The 18,025-nt window shown below is 37.2% G+C and overlaps 4 protein-coding genes across 5 annotated transcripts in view; 2 read left to right on the forward strand and 2 right to left on the reverse strand.

Moving 5' to 3' along the window:
• The first annotated feature begins 817 nt into the window (after positions 1-817).
• Positions 818-2,029, forward strand: LOC107719288 (guanine nucleotide-binding protein G(I)/G(S)/G(O) subunit gamma-5). Its single transcript, XM_016526682.1, has 3 exons — positions 818-989; positions 1,459-1,610; positions 1,688-2,029. The coding sequence occupies exons 1-2, from the start codon at positions 909-911 to the stop codon at positions 1,582-1,584; spliced, it is 207 nt and encodes a 68-aa protein (XP_016382168.1). The 5' UTR covers positions 818-908; the 3' UTR covers positions 1,585-1,610; positions 1,688-2,029.
• Positions 2,030-2,783: 754 nt separating this feature from the next.
• On the forward strand, positions 2,784-5,876 carry LOC107719269 (zona pellucida sperm-binding protein 3-like). Of its 2 annotated transcripts, none has more exons than XM_016526661.1 (8): positions 2,784-3,340; positions 3,595-3,710; positions 3,788-3,891; positions 3,982-4,162; positions 4,428-4,545; positions 4,873-4,958; positions 5,032-5,194; positions 5,393-5,492. In XM_016526661.1, exons 1-8 carry the CDS (start codon positions 2,921-2,923, stop codon positions 5,414-5,416), a joined length of 1,212 nt encoding a protein of 403 aa, XP_016382147.1. In that variant the 5' UTR covers positions 2,784-2,920; the 3' UTR covers positions 5,417-5,492. The 2 variants fall into 2 exon arrangements, with proteins under 2 accessions (XP_016382147.1, XP_016382146.1); XM_016526660.1 differs by having other exon boundaries at positions 2,794-3,340; positions 5,032-5,291; positions 5,393-5,876.
• A 702-nt stretch (positions 5,877-6,578) lies between these two features.
• On the reverse strand, positions 6,579-7,890 carry LOC107719289 (ADP-ribosylation factor-like protein 14). The gene has a single exon (XM_016526683.1). It carries the CDS (start codon positions 7,520-7,522, stop codon positions 6,914-6,916), a length of 609 nt encoding a protein of 202 aa, XP_016382169.1. The 5' UTR covers positions 7,523-7,890; the 3' UTR covers positions 6,579-6,913.
• A 2,116-nt stretch (positions 7,891-10,006) lies between these two features.
• Positions 10,007-18,025, reverse strand: part of LOC107719270 (protein phosphatase 1L-like) — a 13,405-nt gene continuing 5,386 nt past the window's right edge. Inside the window, exons 2-4 of the mRNA XM_016526662.1 lie at positions 13,755-13,929; positions 13,510-13,671; positions 10,007-11,123 (exon numbers count right to left, since the gene is read on the reverse strand). Of these exons, the coding sequence (XP_016382148.1) occupies positions 10,774-11,123; positions 13,510-13,671; positions 13,755-13,929 (687 nt within the window). The 3' untranslated portion in view covers positions 10,007-10,773. The remainder of the gene's footprint in view (positions 11,124-13,509; positions 13,672-13,754; positions 13,930-18,025) is intronic.

The following is an 18,025-nucleotide window of genomic DNA, read 5'->3' on the forward strand; positions in this document are numbered from 1 at the left end:
GACAAGATGAATTTAGAGCAAAAGTGGGCCAAAAACTGGAATCGCGTGATCGTGAAACAAATGAAATCTCTCAGGTGAAATCCAAAGAGTTTTTTACAGGAAATGGGACTACATAGTACTTCAAAGGTTGCTGTGGGGAAATTTGTTTTGAAAGCTCTACCAATCAGTTGTGCTTTGCAAATAAGACAAACCAATCTAATTGAGCCAACAGTCTAGAACGCATTTTATTGGACTGTCTTGTTGCCATAATAATTCCTGTTTTGTAATACACTTTTCAACATAATGAATATTGAGAAGTAATTCAGGATTTACATAGCATTCTAGTCATAAACAGAATCATTAATGCCGAGTATCATTCATATTATCGATAAAAAAAAAAAGCAAAACCGAGAAAATATCACTGATTTATGTATAATGATAATAATTCTCTATTATAGATCAGAGGAAAATATACATATGATGTATAATATAATATCTAATCGCCAACAGGTGGCGTATAGGTTGAACGTTCTGAATACGATATGAAAACAAGTTCGGTTCCTCGTTGTTTTTCTACTAGGTTATGAATATTAATTAATTAATAAATTACGTTTGCGCAGTACCCTCAACTGATTTGCTGATTGGCTGACGCTGGCAAGTGGGCGTTGTACTGCGGCTGACGGATAACCCAATCATACTACGCCGAAGGCTTATCTCATGAATATTAACTAGACTAAAGAACTCAAGCAGAAGGTCACTTGCCAGGGTCTTATTAATATTCATGAGTGACGCTTTCGCCATAGTAGGTTTCGGAAAAAAACGCGAAGGGAATCGTTTGACTCGTGCACTTCCGGACTGAACCAACCGGAAACCGCCTGCTCACAACTTTTGTCTTCGCTGTTGCACATCGATTAGAAATATCAGACATCATGTCGGGCTCATCAAACATTGTTGCGATGAAGAAAATCGTTCAGCAGTTGCGCTTCGAAGCAAACATCAACAGAGTAAAGGTTTGTTTTGTTAGTGGTTTAATTTCTTAATTTGTATTTCTGAGGAAACTGAAGCTAGAGAGTTAGCCGCCGGGTTGAGCTTGGGCGTGGACCTGTAGCCCGTTAGCTTTGTTTCAGAGCCTTCTTCTCAGTTGTGTTATTAAAATAATTTTATATTGTAGTGAAGTAGTACTAATATCAATTAAACAAACTGAGCATTATACAGACTCTGGAAAAGAAATGTGATCTATGCCTAACTAGCTAGAATGGGTAACGTTAGTTTAAGTAGAACCCTCCCTTATTGATATATAAGAAACGTAGGCAATAAATACAAAATACTCTAATATTACACCCATTTTCCAATGTATTCGTGTGACTGTTAGTATGATTATGTATTTAGCATTTCAACTGATTGTGTATGCAACCCACTTAATATTTCCATTTCCAAGACAATTGTGAGATGTTGTGATTTTTTTTTGTGGATATGTAGGTTTCTCAGGCGGCTGCAGATCTTCAACAGTTCTGCATTCAGAACGCCCTACAAGATCCTCTGCTGACCGGTGTGTCTTCAAGCACCAACCCCTTCAGGACACAGAAGGTTTGCTCCTTCTTGTGAGGGTCCATGATGGGCATCTGCCATTGGTAAGAATGAGTTTATAATTTGGTTAAAAACTAAACAATATAAAACTGAAACTAACAATTAATATTTGTCTTCCCAGGCTTTTTCCTGTTCCTGTGACATTTCTGCTGGGGGAAAAAAAAAGAAGAAGAAAACCACTGCCATGATGTGTAATTGAAGAAGCAGCAGCACGAAGCTGTCCTCTTGCCAGTTAATACCTCATGCCATAAACACAAAAACAAGAACTGAAAGGATTTGCCGCTCTGGCTGCTTTATGTCTGTTATGGTGCATTTTAATTTTAGAAGAAGAATTTAGTTTAATGTCTCCGCTTGACTCTCGTTCTCACAGCCCTCAGATTTCTGTTTGAAGACCTCAAACTAAAGTGAAAAAGTGAAAGTGACGTGACATGTGGCCAAGTATGGTTACCCATACTCGGAATTAGTGCTCTGCATTTACCCATCCAAAGTGCACACACACAACAGAACACACACACACCCCGAGCACACACACCCAGCACAGTCATTCTTATAAAACGGATAGTTCCGGTTCTTGATTCTGATTGGTTGAGCTGCGTTCGACCCTGTTGTAAATTACACTACAAATATACACCTTTGTTTACTTCTGTGTGTTGCTCGGCAACTACTTTGTTGGAACCACAATGGTTTCTGAGGAACTACATTGTTTGGTGGAAGAATGCTGTTTTTATTTATATCATTACACTTTATTTGCTCTGTTTTATTCTGTGAAACCTTACTACGTATATGGAATAACCATGTATATATGGAAATAGTGGTTATGGAATAACCACATTTAAAATAATGCAATAAGCTCCAAGAAGCCGTGGTTTAGTGAATTTATAACATCTTATAAAGCTTATTGCTTCATTTTAAACGTATTTTTGTAGTTGAACAATTACAAATGCAGTTTTTGTTACATTATTGGGGGTTTACATGGAATATTTGTTTTTAAAAATTAACTTTTAAAAGATCATTTGTTGCACTGCATATGAAGTTCAAAAATCTAAATAGGTTTAAAAATATCAAAAAGTTCTTAAATAGTTTAAATAGCCTCATATCGTACGCACAGGTGCAGCAACGTCATTGCTTCTAAATATTTTCATGGAACCTGATTGGCCTAAAATAATAGAAATCAGGTGTATGTGGTTTGGGTGAGTGATTAGGCAGTTAATGCTAGAATAAGAAGCGTTTTTCATTATTCCGTGATAAAACGGCGACCTACGGGTTTTTGTATGTGCATGCTCGATAAGCTGGTTTTATTTTGATATATATTATTTATTATAATTATTTCTGATATAATTATTTAGCTGACGAGATGTGGCTGAGTAGCACGTTAACATGGTGTATCGTTGTCTTTCTTATGACGCCCCTGCTCACTGAATGTTATCCTCGCATGTCTCCTCGTACATTCCAGCAAGGAGGGCCTTTGGCAAGCCAGCAGCTGTTGAGCAGTCAATATCAGGCCGCGATTCCGCAAATTCCGCCTAAAATAAACGACCCCGTTCCACAACGGCGTCAGAAAACAGTGTCCGTGTACTGCCATGAAGATGCGATAGAGGTTGTGATGAACGTAGACCTGTTTGCGTCGGGCTTTCCAGTCTATGCTGAGGAGCTGTGGCTGGGTTCCCCATCACTGCTGGACAAAGTGTCTGCAGCATCATGTGGAGCCCTGCAAACCGGACCATCACAGTTGACCATATTTGCTTATTTCAGAGATTGTGGAACCGAACTACATGTAAGTTCACAAACCATCGGAAGACGTTTTACATATGGGTATTCTGCTGAAAAATACCTTGTCTTAACTGGCCACAAACCTGCTTTCTGGTGGTCTTCTATGAGTTTTGCTTCTTGTCACTTAAGTCTGACTGGAAGACTAGTAGGCGACCAGCTTGGCAGGCCTCAAAGAACAGGGAACCGCTGTTAGGTGATACTTGTAAACTATTGGTAAATAGTTCACAAACGCATGTGGTGTTTAATTTGTCTTTTCAGGTAACTGGAGACTCTCTAGTATATTCAAATGTCATTGTGTACTCCCCTCTACCGTCTCCTGATGGTGTACTTCGCCAGGAAGGTGCAGTCATACCTGTTCAGTGCCAATACCGGAGGTGTGCTGACAAACCTCAGATTTCTTAATTTTAGATTTATTTTAGCTTTAACTTTTTTTGTTTTACATGCTCTTAAGGCGGTACGGTGTTGACAGTGCGGCAGTGGCACCCACTTGGATCCCATTTGTTTCCACTGTTTCTGCCACAGATTATCTGGAGTTTAGCCTCCGACTGATGAATGGTATAGTATTTTAAAGTCACCACATTCTGCTTCAGAATTATTTAACTTTTATTTATTTATATATATTTTTTTTAATTTATTTTTTTTAAGATGATTGGCAGTATGAGAGGGGCTCGAATGTCTATTTCCTTGGGGATGCGATACACCTTCAAGCATCGGTTACCTTGGCCAATCACTTCCCCCTCCTCCTGTTTATTGACTGGTGTGTGGCTACACCAACATATGGCGTGGTTCCTAGTGACATCAAATATTCTTTTGTGGATTATCATGGGTGAGTTTTGTCAGTTCGTCAGATTTTAATTGATTACCGCATCTATTAGATTTAAACTCTGGTCCTGAAATTACCAATTTGGTGCTAAATGACACTGGTCGTGTAGTTAAACTAATAAGTGTATCCAAAGGGATGTAGAAAATGGTATGCAAGAACTGTTTACTTGTCTTGGCACTGAGAAACACTCCACCGGTTTCTTTGTACACTTGAATTCAGCATTTTGAACTTCTGGAAAGGAAGCTCTAATCATGTAGACCGCTTTCAGATGTCTTGTAGACAGTAGGAGTTCGTACTCCCGCTCCAAGTTCTTGCCGAGGAGCCAAGGCAACAAATTAAACCTGCAACTGGATGCCTTCAGATTCTACAAATTGACCAGCAACTTGGTGAGCAGAAATTAAGATTAATTGAAAGGATTGTTCACCCAAGAATGAAGATTGTCCGAGACCGAAAGATACTACGTGACTTGTGTACAGAATTTTGCCACTTGGAGCGACAGATTTCATAGAAAATCGCGTATGGCATGATAGACACTGACTTTTTTTTTTATTTTATGTGTGTATATATATCAGAACCCTCTTTAAAATCCCATTGTGTTGTGTAGTCATATAGGTTTGGAACAACATGAGGATGAGTAAATGACTATTTTTGGTTGACTACTATTTGTCTGCGTAATCTAATTCTGCAATACCTCCTGGTTTTATTTGAAACAGGTGTTCATCACATGTTACCTAAAAGCGGTCCCTGCTGCCTATCCTGTGAGCTCTCAGAATCGAGCATGTTCTTCTATTGATGGAAGGTAATGACTGGCTTGTATCAAGTCTTTGTATCAACCAGTTGCTCTTTATGTAAGATCCCTGTGGATGTTGCAGGTGGCAGTCTGTGGATGGAAGTGATGAGGTTTGTAACACCTGTGAGCCATCCAGACAAGCTGCGGCAGAGCCTGAACCAATCCAGCCTTTCCGCATCACGCCAGCCACTCCCGTCAAGCAGCCTTATTTGGCCCCAAAACCAAGCTCTGCTGATTTCTATCATGTGAGACCTGGTCAGTCATTGGAACCCTTTAAAGCTCTCTTTCGTTCAAGGCAATATGCCAGTGGTGTGTCGAAGAGACAAACGGACTCGAACAAAGGTTTCCACTTTTGTTTTTTTTTTGTTTCATTCAACTGTTTTTATTTATTCAAGTTATGTGGCACTTAAACACCCTTCTTTTTTTTTTATTTTTTATAACAGACTGGAGCAAGATTGCCACATTAGGTCCTTTGTTTCTGATCCCAAAGCAAGAAACCACCACCCAATCAACTGGGTACCTGCAGTCCGGCCCAGCTGAGGTCTTATCATCCGTCACTGAGGAGCTGGAGCTCTTATTCAACTCGACTGAGACAAGTCCTGTGACAGATGAGCTGGAGTTTAAAACCGATCAAGAGACTGAAAGCTTTAGTCCATTAGAGAAGGCCCTGTTCTTTAATGCTTCTGATCTTTTCAGTTCAGAAGAGGGGAGTGGGTTTGAACCGTGACCTTCCGCATAAGAAAAATGAGCCCAAGAAAAAATGGAAACGGACAACCTTTTCTAAAGTTTTAGAACATCTCATCTTGGTCCTTGCCATTACTGCAGATGCTGTGGTCACAGAAATAGTATGTTCATGCATTAAAATTCATACATCTCAATTGTTGGAACTTTGTTTGATTTAAAGAAATAAATTGCACGTTCATTATCTATATCTCTCTATATATAAATATCATTTCCCAACATGTATTAATAAATGTGACCCTGGACCACAAAACCAGTCTTAAATTGCACTGGTATATTTCTAGCAATAGCCAAAAACATGGGTCAAAATTTATAGGTTTCTTTTATGCCAAAAATCATTAGGATATTAAGTAAAGGTCATGTTCCTTTTTTTTATTTTTTATTTCCTACCGTAAATATATCAACTTCAGTTTTGATTGGTAATATGCATTAAGGACTTTGTGGACAACTTTAAATGTGATTTTCTCGATTTAGTTTTTTTTTTTTTTTTGCTCCCTCAGATTCCAGATTTTCAAATCGCATTTCAGCCAAATACAGTCCTATTCTAACAAGCATCAATGGAAAGTCTTATTTGTTCAGCTTTCAGATGTATAAATCTCAATTTTGAAAACTTGACAGGATTTTTTTTTGTGGTCCAGGGTCACATATTCATGAATTATAATTTAAAGTAACATTTGGCACCTTTTATGGTATCTTTTATCAATTTCTCATTTAGTTCACATGATTTACATAACCTTTTAAAAGTCTGGTTATCAAATATGTGTTTTATAACAAATGTAAGTAAAAATTGTACATTAAATAAAAATGCATAAGTTCTTTACGTACTTTATAGCATATGTTAATACATTTAATAATTCAAGGTAATATTTAGACCCTTTTATGGTTCCTTATACCTCAACTTCCCATTCAGTTCACATGATTCTGAACAACTAGTATGAGCTCATTTGTTAACATAACTTTTTGTAAGTGTGGTTAACAGGTTCTGCTGTTTGTATGGGCATTTATTTCATTACAGACATTTAAGATTTTTATCTTTCTAAACAGTCTTGGTTACTATATTAATGAATTTAAGAATAATTCATTTATAACCCAAGTATAACGATCGGTATCTTTCAGTAGCCTGCTTCATTTTTCATTCAGTTCACATGTTATGAACTATCCAAATTTAGTAGCATTGTGTACATAACCTTTCATAAAAAGTGGTTAATAAGTTACCATGTGGACTATTTCTTCATTGACATACCCGATTTTGATCTTATATACTTCACAGTCTCTTTGATGTTATTGTCCTCAGGTGTCATTTTCACCAGGTGTGCCATTCGTCTGAAGCCGTCCACCAGACCCGCTCCAGTCAGCGCCGAACACGGCTGAATGAACCAGTCTCGATCACTGCAACTCTTTATCAGGTTAAACTGCTCTGTGATCTCAGTTACCATTGCAGCTCCTACAATATCTTGCTTGTTGGCAAGAACCACCACCGGGAGTCCCCTGAGGAGGTCACTCTTTAAGGTCTGTTCCAGTACGCTCTTGGCCTTGTCCAGACGCTTAATATCAGAAGAGTCCACGACGAACACAATTCCAGCTGTGTCCTGGTAAAAATTCCTCCAGTGCGCTCGCATCTTAACCTGCCCTCCAACGTCCCACACGGTCAGGGTGATTTTGTCCCTGTTCTTCTTCGCTTCGATCATTTCTACATTGAATCCAATAGTAGGAACCGTGTGGAAGTCCTCATTGTATTTCAGTTTGTAAAGAAGTGTTGATTTTCCAGCTCCGTCGAGCCCTAAGAGGAGGATGCGGGCTTCAGGTTTGTGTCTGGATCCTGACTGGCCCATTTGTATATGTCAGATGTTCACAAAGACCAAAGCTTCTCACTGTGTTCGCTCAACAAATGTGAGTTTACTTAAGATGGTGTCTGCATTACTCAGTGATGTATTATATCTAGCTTATCTACATAGTGCTGTATGATTAATGGGTCAAAGTATCTCAGGACACCTCCCAAATGATATGCTAAGAATGCCTGGAACGGAGTTCTGCTTAATTTATCTCTCGTGTCTTAAATAATGTACACATTTAAACAAAATATTCCATGATCAAACTAAATTAAAATCTCTTTCATGGATTCTCATGTCACAAATGGCTGAAGATCCTAAAGAAACTAAAGAATATGTCATTTGACATACATGAAGTAGGAACTTGAAAATTGAACCCTTGTAAAATATATATATATATAAATAGATATGAAATAAATAATTATAAGTTCTCAGTTAAGACTGTTGCCCTGAGACATGTGAGTTTAAAGAAATTAACCATAGGTTTCCCATTACATTTATCAACTGACCACATGACATGTGTGACCATGACCAGGCAGTATGACATCATAAATGACAATAAATGTCTTGGAAAAACTCTTCAAATAAATCTGTTTCCATTTCAGTTAATGGAAACCAAACAAAAAAGTTGAATGTGCCCCTCAGACATCCAAGAATCCCACCTCAATCCTTCCAGATACTTCCAGCACTGGATTGTTGACATTGTCGTCACCTTTAGAAACCTCAGGATGGATTTCAGTGTAAAAAACAAGAACAACAACGACCCCAACTAACTTCACATCCACAGGTTCACCTTTGTCTTCCGAGGGTTTCGTCTATCCACACCCCACCAGTTGGATCAGCCACAAAAACCAGTCCAGAGCAGTCGTCGTGAGTCCCGCAGCCGCGGCGCCGTCTCTCCGCTGCCGCTTCATTCTGATGAGAGGCGTCCGGTCGCCATTTCTCTCGCGAAATGCCGGGAGTGCGTTTTTCACGCAACTTTATGGTTGTAAGAGACGTGAACTCGTGAAACTGCTCGGACGTCCTTGAACTACACTGACCCATTTTTGTGCGTGGAAAAATCCTTGAAATGTAGGCCGCTGGGTGTCTTGTAAACTCCGTGCCAACACTGAGCGCAAACGTACATTTATACGTTACGACCACTGAACTACTGGGCGTCAGATCCAGGAAGAGTGTGTAAGGGCAGATTTATAGAAAGCTTACTCAGTGGCAACAGGCACGATAGGGGCTTTAATAGTCTACTGGACTCAACAATGCTGGTGCTATTCTGGGGCCTTACACCTGGCCCCGGTTGTCACGATGGACTGCTGAGCATCCGGCAGGGTGTCACCGTTAAAGCTCGGTGTGTTACACAGACACGGCGCTGCAGTGTAAGGTTACTGCGGCTGGACCTGTCAGTCAGTCTGGAAGAATGCAAACAGCAAAGCGTCACATGCGTATTCTATTTGCCTTACAATCTATGTGCTGCTCACACACATGAGATAAAACCAACAAACCAGCTTAGGCTTTCCTCAGGCCTGACCAGCTTTGTATCTAATGTAAAAATTGCTGTCCCATTGTTTTTGTTTGCTTGATCTGCAACAGGTGTATTTTTGTTACAATCTAGGATACCATATACTGATATTGATATAATAAAATTATACAGATACTAATATATGTTTTCAAATGTACCTATAAACCTATATAAACCATGAACCCGCGTTTAAAATACTTTGCATTTATTTCAATGGATATATAGGATAAATACAACAGATAATAATATTTAAAGTAATTGAGCATTTTCCCCTCAAATGACAATTATATATAGTAAATATATGTACTGTACCCCTTATTGTATTATAGATTTGGAAGGACTTTTAAAATGTTTTTGAAAGAACTCTCTTGCCACAGCTGCATTTGTTTGATCAAAAATACAGTAAACCGTAATACTGTGAAATATTATTATACAAATTAAAATAACTTCTTTTTTAATGTTTTTTTTTTTATATATATATAAATGGTTTCTGATGTAAAGCTGAATGTTCAGCATTATTACTCCAGTCTTCAGTCACATGATGCTTCAGAAATCATTCTATGATGATTTGATCTGCTGTCACTTTTGATCAATTTAATGAGTTCCTGCCAAATATGAATTTCTTTAAAAAAATCATACTGAGCATATGAAACTTTTATCAGAGAGAGAGAACAAAGACAAGCAATATCAGCTTTGATTTGATAGGTTTATTTATCGCTTCATTCTCCCACATACATTTCATAAAGTGCAAGAAATTAAACCTTTGTGTAGATTGGGGCTGGTGCCTGTAATATTATTACTTTTGTAATGCGTTACTCCCAACACTGTTCAGAAATCATTCTATGATGATTTGATCTGCCATCACTTTTGATCAATTTAATGAGTTCCTGCCAAATATGAATTTCTTTAAAAAAATCATACTGAGCATATGAAACTTTTATCAGAGAGAGAGAACAAAGACAAGAAATATCAGCTTTGATTTGATAGGTTTATTTATCGCTTCATTCTCCCACATACATTTCATAAAGTGCAAGAAATTAAACCTTTGTGTAGATTGGGGCTGGTGCCAATTTTTTTGCCAGTATTACTTTAACAGTCTTCAATCTGGCCACTTCTGTATTCATATAACCATTAAAACAGTGACATGAATGGGACATAGACCTATTATGAAATGTAATCAAAGTGTAACATTCTTAATCTAACACAACATTATTCCACCCTCATTTAAACTAACTGATGAGCAGCACCAGTGTAAATTGGCATTAATGCCCTGAACTGATATGAATGGATCATGCACATCCAAATTCAAGAGCTGGATATGGTTTCATCAGCTCCTTAATTCACAAAAACAAGAAAAAGAAACAAACACAAAGTTATGATATTTATGCATGTCTCCTGAACAAAACACTATTAGTGCATCTTCATGGCAATAAATGTCCTTCTACCATTTATGCCAATTGCTGTTTCACAAATAATATTGCTCTGATTAAGGAAGGCCAGGATACATCATCTTTACAGAGTAATGAATTGAAAAAGGAGTAATTACAGAATACATTTTCTATAAAGTGTCCATTTGGCAAACACCAAAAAAAAAAAAAAAATCTGGGAATGCACATGTTTGCACATGCATATGTGTTTCTGTACGGTTTATTGTAATTGTGAGAAAAAAAAAAAAAAGTCTAGCCTCTGGCAATATGCATTAATGGAAAGACATTGGAGGCTGTTTATCGGTTGAGTCCAACTACTCTCCAGTTTTGCTCCCAGAGCTGCTCTTGAACTTCACCACCATGACAGTGATGTTGTCGGGACAGCCGCGGTAGAAAGACTGCAGCACAATGCTCTTGGCGCCGAAGTGCGGCTCATCCAAGCGTTCCCGCACAAAGCGCACGGCCTCCTCGTTGCTGAACGCGTCCCACAGACCGTCGGAGGCTAGGATCATGAACTCCGGCTGGAGCTTGTCCAGGTCAAAGGTCAAGATATCTGGGTCTGGGATGACCACATTCAAGTTCTTGAGAGGGTAGTCACCGAGTGAGCGGGACATGGCCAGGATGCCCTGCACACGCCAAGAGCCGTTGAAACTGATGAAGCCACCTGATGGATGAGATCACACAGATGTGTTACATTCACACAGTGCAGTCACACACTGGAACTGCCAGAAACTCCTTACAAGTGCAATCCTACAACAACAGCAGGCCCAATCACTGAAAAATGACTACAACGTTTAATAATGTCCATTTACTAACCAATAGTTAAAGAGGAGGCTAAAATGTTAGGCTGAATTTTTTTTGTCATATTTTTTTTTTATTGACTTCCCCATTTGAAGGTTTGTAAATATGCATTTAAAAATATAAATTATATAATTAGCTAAATTTATACTAGGGCTGAGAAGTGTTTTAATATAATTAATTACACAATGCATCAATAAATTGATGCAATGAATCACAAATTACTGATACATCAATTTGGGCTGAGACATTACCCCCCCAAAAGATCATTTAAAGTCATTGTGTTAATATTGAGAAAATGACTGAATCGACATTACTAAAAAGAAAGAAATATGTTGATTTAACATTGAATTTATTGTACATAAACCTATAAGGCTACAATGAGAACAAAACATGTTGTCAGAAGCTGCACTTGGGTGTATTTGTTCAGAGGTGGCATGAATGCATTTACACTGCAATAAGCATTGCAAAAATAATGCTATGAGGTTAATGAGTTTTACAAATTTTGAAATGTATTGGTTTTGTGTGGACCTACGCAAACCCCATAGCGTGATCCAGGATAAATAATAATAATAACCTTCTTTTAATTTGATTAAATTACAACAATTAAATATACCAATAAAGAAATATTACTGTAGTAGCAATATTATTGTTGTGGAAATAATAATAATAATTTTATTCTACAAAAGGTGATAAGTTTGCATCCCTGTATAAGATCAATGATTTAAGTGTTTGGCAATTGTCAAATCCAACCACTGTCAAAAGGTTATTTAATAAAAAAACACGAGAATTAACAAACAAACATTAATTATTATTATTATTAAACACACAGAAATAGTACTACAGTTACTAAAGTAGTATATTTAATTGGCTTGTTCAATTTTTGTAATTTCATAAGAAAAATAACATTTTAATAAGAAGAGCAGTAAAAATACTAATAATATACTGTGTAAGCGAATAAAAAAAATGCTTTAAGATACAATGGCCTATAAAAGGCCAAGAAATAAATGTTGCAAAACTCCTCTGAAAATGACCAGTTACTAGGGGTGGGAATCTTACAACTTGATTCAAATCGATTCTTGGGTCAAAAATCGATTCTCGATTTTGAATCAAATTTCTATTCAATATATGCATAGACTCGATTTTAGACTGGGTTCTAAACGGTGAATTTTATTTGAATCAAATGAAAATGAAAATGTAAAGGCATGTGTCTTCTGCATTATTAAAATCTGATCAGTTTATGTGAGCATCAAGTTGAGAGACGTATCGAATCAAAGGAATGTTCATTCATCAGCATGTTTTACAAGCACTTTATTGTTCGATTTCTGAAAGCGCTTCTCGTGTGTAAAAAGTGCATGTGCAGATAGGAGACGTGCGCCAGTAAATATACATTATTTAAGCTTATTTTCTGTTCGTTAAGAACTGTTGTAGTAAGTAGACCTGTCACGATAACAACTTTTTGCTGTGCGATATATTGCCCCAGAAATAATTGCGATAAGCGATATTATTGTCATTTTAAAGACCATTTTATGCCACTGGACAGGCCTAGTAGTAAGCTTAATTCATAATTCATGAATAGATTCGAATCGGTAGAAGACAGAATCGTGATTCATAATTGAATGACTTTTCCCCCACCTACACCAGCTACTGTATATGGTTACATTTACTATATGCGAAATTGAGATTTATACATCATCTGAAAGCTGAATAAATAAGCTTACCATTAATGTATGGTTTGTTAGGATTGGACAGTATTTGGTCAAGATACAACTATTTGAAAATCTGGAATCTGAGGGTGCAAAAAAAATCTAAATATTGAGAAAATCTCCTTTAAAGTTGTCGAAATGAAGTTCTTAGCAATGCATATTACTAATCAAAAATGAAGTTTTGATATATTTACGGTAGGAAATTTACTAAATATCTTCATGGAACATGATCTTTACTTAATATCCTAATGATTTTTGGCATAAAAGAAAAATCAATAATTTTGACCCATACAATGTATTTTTGGCTATTGCTACAAATATACCCCAGCGACTTCAGACTGGTTTTGTGCTCCAGGGTCACATATGTCCCTAAAAAAATGACCTAAATTTTAATCAATTAACTGATAAATAAGAAATAATAATTAAAAGTGCATAAAAGATACAAATTTAGATGGGTTTTTTTGTAGCCAAAGCACTTTTTTTTTTTGTACGTGTCAAAATAGTTTAAGCCTACCAAAATCATCAGTTATGGCTGTAGTACCTCACCTGCTCTCTTGATCCTCTTGCGCTCTTTCAGCTGGTAAGGCTTGTGATCATGTGACAAGGCCACAGCGTTGCCGTCCTTGTCGCAGAGAACGCCGCGAGAGTCTCCGACATTTGCCACAGTCAGTTCACGGTCTGACAACAGGGCTACCAAACACGTCGTGCCTGAAGACAAAAGAAGGCTTCAGCATTGTTTACGGTTTCCAGTCAGCTAAATCAACCTAAAACACACTCTCGTCCCTGCTCACCTGCTTCATCATGGCTGGCAGAGAACTTCTCCACCATGTCCCGGTCCACAGCCAGAATGCGCTGCTCTAGGATGGCGGGATAGGAGAGAGGACTGTCTTTCTTTTCTCGCTCATAGGCCTGCAGCTGCTGTTTCAGAGACTCGGGCAGGTGGGCCTTCACATAATCAGCGGCTGCCTGAGAGAAACCGCAAAAACAATGAGGAACTCACTGTTCCTGTCACACTTCAGCATTTAGAATTCATATTCATGAAGTTCTTTCGGAATTCTATGGCTAACTGAAAAACTTAAAGGTGTTAATAATGTGGAAAACCTTTATAAGGAAAGAAAGAAACGCAGATGAGCGAAGTGGGCTGCTCTCGTGAAAACGTCAAAAGAAATAATATTTTATTTAAAGATTTCATGACAGTTAAGCACCTATGGGCATTACCATAATTAGGGCTGCTTGATTATGGCAAAAAACATAAATCATGATTATTTTGGTCACTATTGAAATCGCAATTTAGTGTCATGCATAAAAAAACTTGTCTTTTTATCAGTGGATTTCCTTTACATTATAATTCAACTGAAAGCAATAAATAAATAAATACATATATACACATGTAAAAAAAAAAATATTTTACATACACAGAAAACATTTTAAACACAAATAGTGTCTACCTTATATTGATGAAACATTGCTCAATCATTATTTAGCGTAACAGATATATTTATGTAAAAAATTATACAATATACTTACTAAATTATATAAAGGAATAAGCGATTTTTTTTTTTACATGATTTAAAACTTTTTCCTGACAAATGGCTAAAACCGAGTTGTTTGAAGGATAGTGTCAAAGGTAAATATTTAAAATTACAATTAATTTTCATGTTTTTAAAGTTTCCATTTGTTCTTAACAGTGATTCTCAGTAACGCATTACTGCACTAGAGTGATTTTTATATTTAAGACAGCATAAATTAAAGGCAGTACAACAAATAACACTATATACATTTTACGTATATTTCTCTCTCATTACAGTAATGATAATAGGATTTCTGCATTCTGAAAATGAGAATTAGAGGAAAATCTGCAAAACTCATGAAAGTCATATCACTTCATTTTCTTAAGGCAAAATCTCATTCCTTTTTTTGATTTGGGGTGAAATATGACACAGGAATGTTATTAATGATATTCACCCACATAGTAAAAATAAAAATAAATTCGTTTTTTAAATCAGTTAGTTGACCCAAAAATGAAATCTGTCATCATTTATTCACCGTCATGTTGTTCCAAACCTGTTTTTCTTTTTTCTGCAGAACATATAAAGAGGATATGACAGTTATCATTTCATATCATATCTAAACAGTTTATCTTATTTTGTGTTCAGCAGAAGAAAGCAAGTCACACAGGTATGGAGTAAATGATGACAGAACGTTCATTTTGGGGTGAACTGTCCCTTTAAAGGAGGCCTAAGAGCTCTAGCCAGATGGAGTTTGTAGCAGAATACAGATGAAGGGACAGAAAGTCTCTAGAGAGCGAGTGCCCTTTCCAAACACTGCCAGATCACCAAAACATACCGAGTCAAAGAGCGTTATTTCATTCCCAACTCTGTTTCCCCATCATCCGTCAGGATGCTTTGGATTCCCTTCAGCAGCTCACACTACAGCCTTGTGCGTTTTCAACTTTAAGCCTTTGCCAGTGACTCAGCAATGCCACGCTATAAATACAATGATGAAACCAGAGAAGCAAACATAATACCCGTCTGCCAAGAGAACGCTGCAGTCTCTTTCAAAGTCACTTCCCGGGCAACAGTGAGTCTCTGCTTTTCAGAAAAGACACGGCGGAGCCTCCTGATGAAGCCGATGCATTATTTACGCAGAAGCATCGCTCATGCAGAACACTTACAGAATAAGCAGATATAGCTCAGGGTCACTTTGCACACGGCAGTGATTTTAAAACCGTAAATAGCACACACACACACAGTCGAGCCTTTCAAAGCTCAGAGATAGGGGATTGCTGAATTCGGTGTCCCCTAAATGTGAGTCCAGACTATAAGAATCAACTCTAAAACTCTGTCCGTTTAACTTGAATGTAGTTAGTTACCATTTGAAAAGGGCAAAGCGGCTTTCTCAACACTGCTAATATGAGCCAATAACAATTAGAGTCATCAATTGTGACGCCTGACAATAGCACAATTCTCTGCAGGTGTTACAATCTGAATTATTTAAAGTATGTTGTTCATTGTGTCTCAGGAACAAAGACAGTGGGGCGGTGGTGACCCGCAGTGACCTCTATCCACTCAAGACCCTCCCACCGCAAACACACTACAGTCAGGCGTCTATTTGACTTCATTCACACACCAGCACAATGAGGGCTTTATTACTGCTGTTAAGCACCTGTGTTCAAACATATCGCTGTATTCCTGTGAATGTGTGTTCCTATCAGTTCATCCCTGTGATTTAAGACCATTAAGATTTTTTTTTGCACTGTGGCATAATTTTAATGACTATTCAGCACATTTTGACCCCTAATTCTCATTACCACAATGTAAAAATTTAATTATATTGATCAAAAGTGTTGGTAAATATTATTTAATAATTTAAATGATATCAAATGTATAATGTTATAAAAACATTTTATTGCACATAAATATAACTGTTTTCAATATTAATAATAGGTCATGTTTCTTGATCAGTAAATCAGCATATCAATGATTTCTGAAGGATCATGTGACACTGAAGACTGGAGTAATGATGCTGCAAATTCAGCTTTGCATCACAGGAATAAATTACACCTTAAAATATATTAAAATAGAAAACAGTTATTTTAAATAGTAATATTATTTCACAATATATTACTGTTTTTACTGTATTTCTAAAAGTAAATGCAATCTTGGTGAGCATAAGAGACTTCTTTCAAACACACACACACACACACACACACACACACGTCTGGTCAGCTATCCTTGTGGGGACTCTCCATAGGCGTAATGGTTTTTCTACTGTACAGACCGTATATTCTATTGTCCTACACCAACCCTACCCCTAAACCTACCCCTCGCAGGAAACTTTCTGCATTTTTAGATTTTCAAAAAACTTAATTCTGTGTGATTTATTAGCTTGTTTACCCGTGGGGACCTCCATTTAGGTCCCCACCGTGACACGAGTCCCCATGAGTCTGTGTGTATTCAGGTTTAAGTCCCCACCAGAATAGAAAAACAGGTACACACACACACACACACACACACTGTGACCTGAAAATGTTTTGATGGGATTCACCAATTCAGAGCATTTAGAATCAGATTTAAATAAGAAAGAAGACTACAGTACACAGTAATTCATACATAAGGTCACAACACTCACACTTTCGAACCAGCATCGCTAATTAAAAGCTCAATTTACCAGGCCTAATTCAAGATTACAATAACGAGAAAACCAGACCACCGGGGAATAGAGGAAGAGCAACGGATGCGTAAGACAAGCGTTGATTAGGCCAACTGTGCTAGTCATTGTTAGCGGGAGCTCTCTTCATTAGCAGACACCACAGGGCAAAAGATGATGAAACAACAGGGTATTTTTAACAGACCCCCTGGATCAAACTCCAGACCTAGTTTTTACTTTTGACATATTAAATCTGAACTTACATTTGCATTGCAAACTTATATTTGCATTACATGTTGATTACACACGCAAATCTTAACCACAATATGATCGATTTTTGGCTATTTGACCATTAGCTATTGTCATCATCAATCAATTCTATCTACTGCTGGGGTGTTTCAATCCGACGACTGTCGCCCAAGAAAACAAGTACAGCCCTTCACAGCTGTAATATATGAACAATGATAAAAAATGACTAATTGCAAGCAGCCTAAAAAGTCAATAAAAATAGTCGGAGACTTGTGACTGGGTGGGGTGTTCATCCTGTTGTTTGGTATCAGATTTATACGCTGAAAACTGTGGGAGGCTGGAAAAGACTGCCTCTATCATTTCTGGTAAAAAATAAATGTATAATTAAACCTAACAGTGTTGCTATTCTGCGTGCTGTGGTGAAGATAGAAATGCATTTCATAAAAAAATACAGTAAAAACAGTAACAGTGAAATATTATTACAATTTTAAATAGGCCTGTTTTCTTTGTTCTGAATATATTTTAAGATGTAATTTATGGCAAAGCTGAATTTTCAGCATCATTACTCCAGTCTTCAGTGTCACATGATCCTTCAGAACTATTATTACTGTCGAAAACAGTTGTGCTGCTTGATATTTTTTAATACAATTCATTATTATTTAAT

This window comes from Sinocyclocheilus rhinocerous, unplaced genomic scaffold (assembly GCF_001515625.1).
Source record: "Sinocyclocheilus rhinocerous isolate Xijiao unplaced genomic scaffold, SAMN03320098_v1.1 scaffold2138, whole genome shotgun sequence".
Classification (NCBI taxonomy): Eukaryota; Metazoa; Chordata; class Actinopteri; order Cypriniformes; family Cyprinidae; genus Sinocyclocheilus; species Sinocyclocheilus rhinocerous.

Excerpts from the sequence above, each read along its gene's own strand:
- LOC107719288 (XM_016526682.1), top strand. The coding sequence starts at position 909 with ATGTCGGGCTCATCAAACATTGTTGCGATGAAGAAAATCGTTCAGCAG. Across the intron at positions 990-1,458 it reads CAAACATCAACAGAGTAAAG|GTTTCTCAGGCGGCTGCAGA; the intron begins GTTTGTTTTGTT and ends GTGGATATGTAG.
- LOC107719269 (XM_016526660.1), top strand. The coding sequence starts at position 2,921 with ATGTGGCTGAGTAGCACGTTAACATGGTGTATCGTTGTCTTTCTTATG. Across the intron at positions 3,711-3,787 it reads GTTCAGTGCCAATACCGGAG|GCGGTACGGTGTTGACAGTG; the intron begins GTGTGCTGACAA and ends CATGCTCTTAAG. Across the intron at positions 3,892-3,981 it reads TAGCCTCCGACTGATGAATG|ATGATTGGCAGTATGAGAGG; the intron begins GTATAGTATTTT and ends ATTTTTTTTAAG.
- LOC107719289 (XM_016526683.1), bottom strand. The coding sequence starts at position 7,522 with ATGGGCCAGTCAGGATCCAGACACAAACCTGAAGCCCGCATCCTCCTC.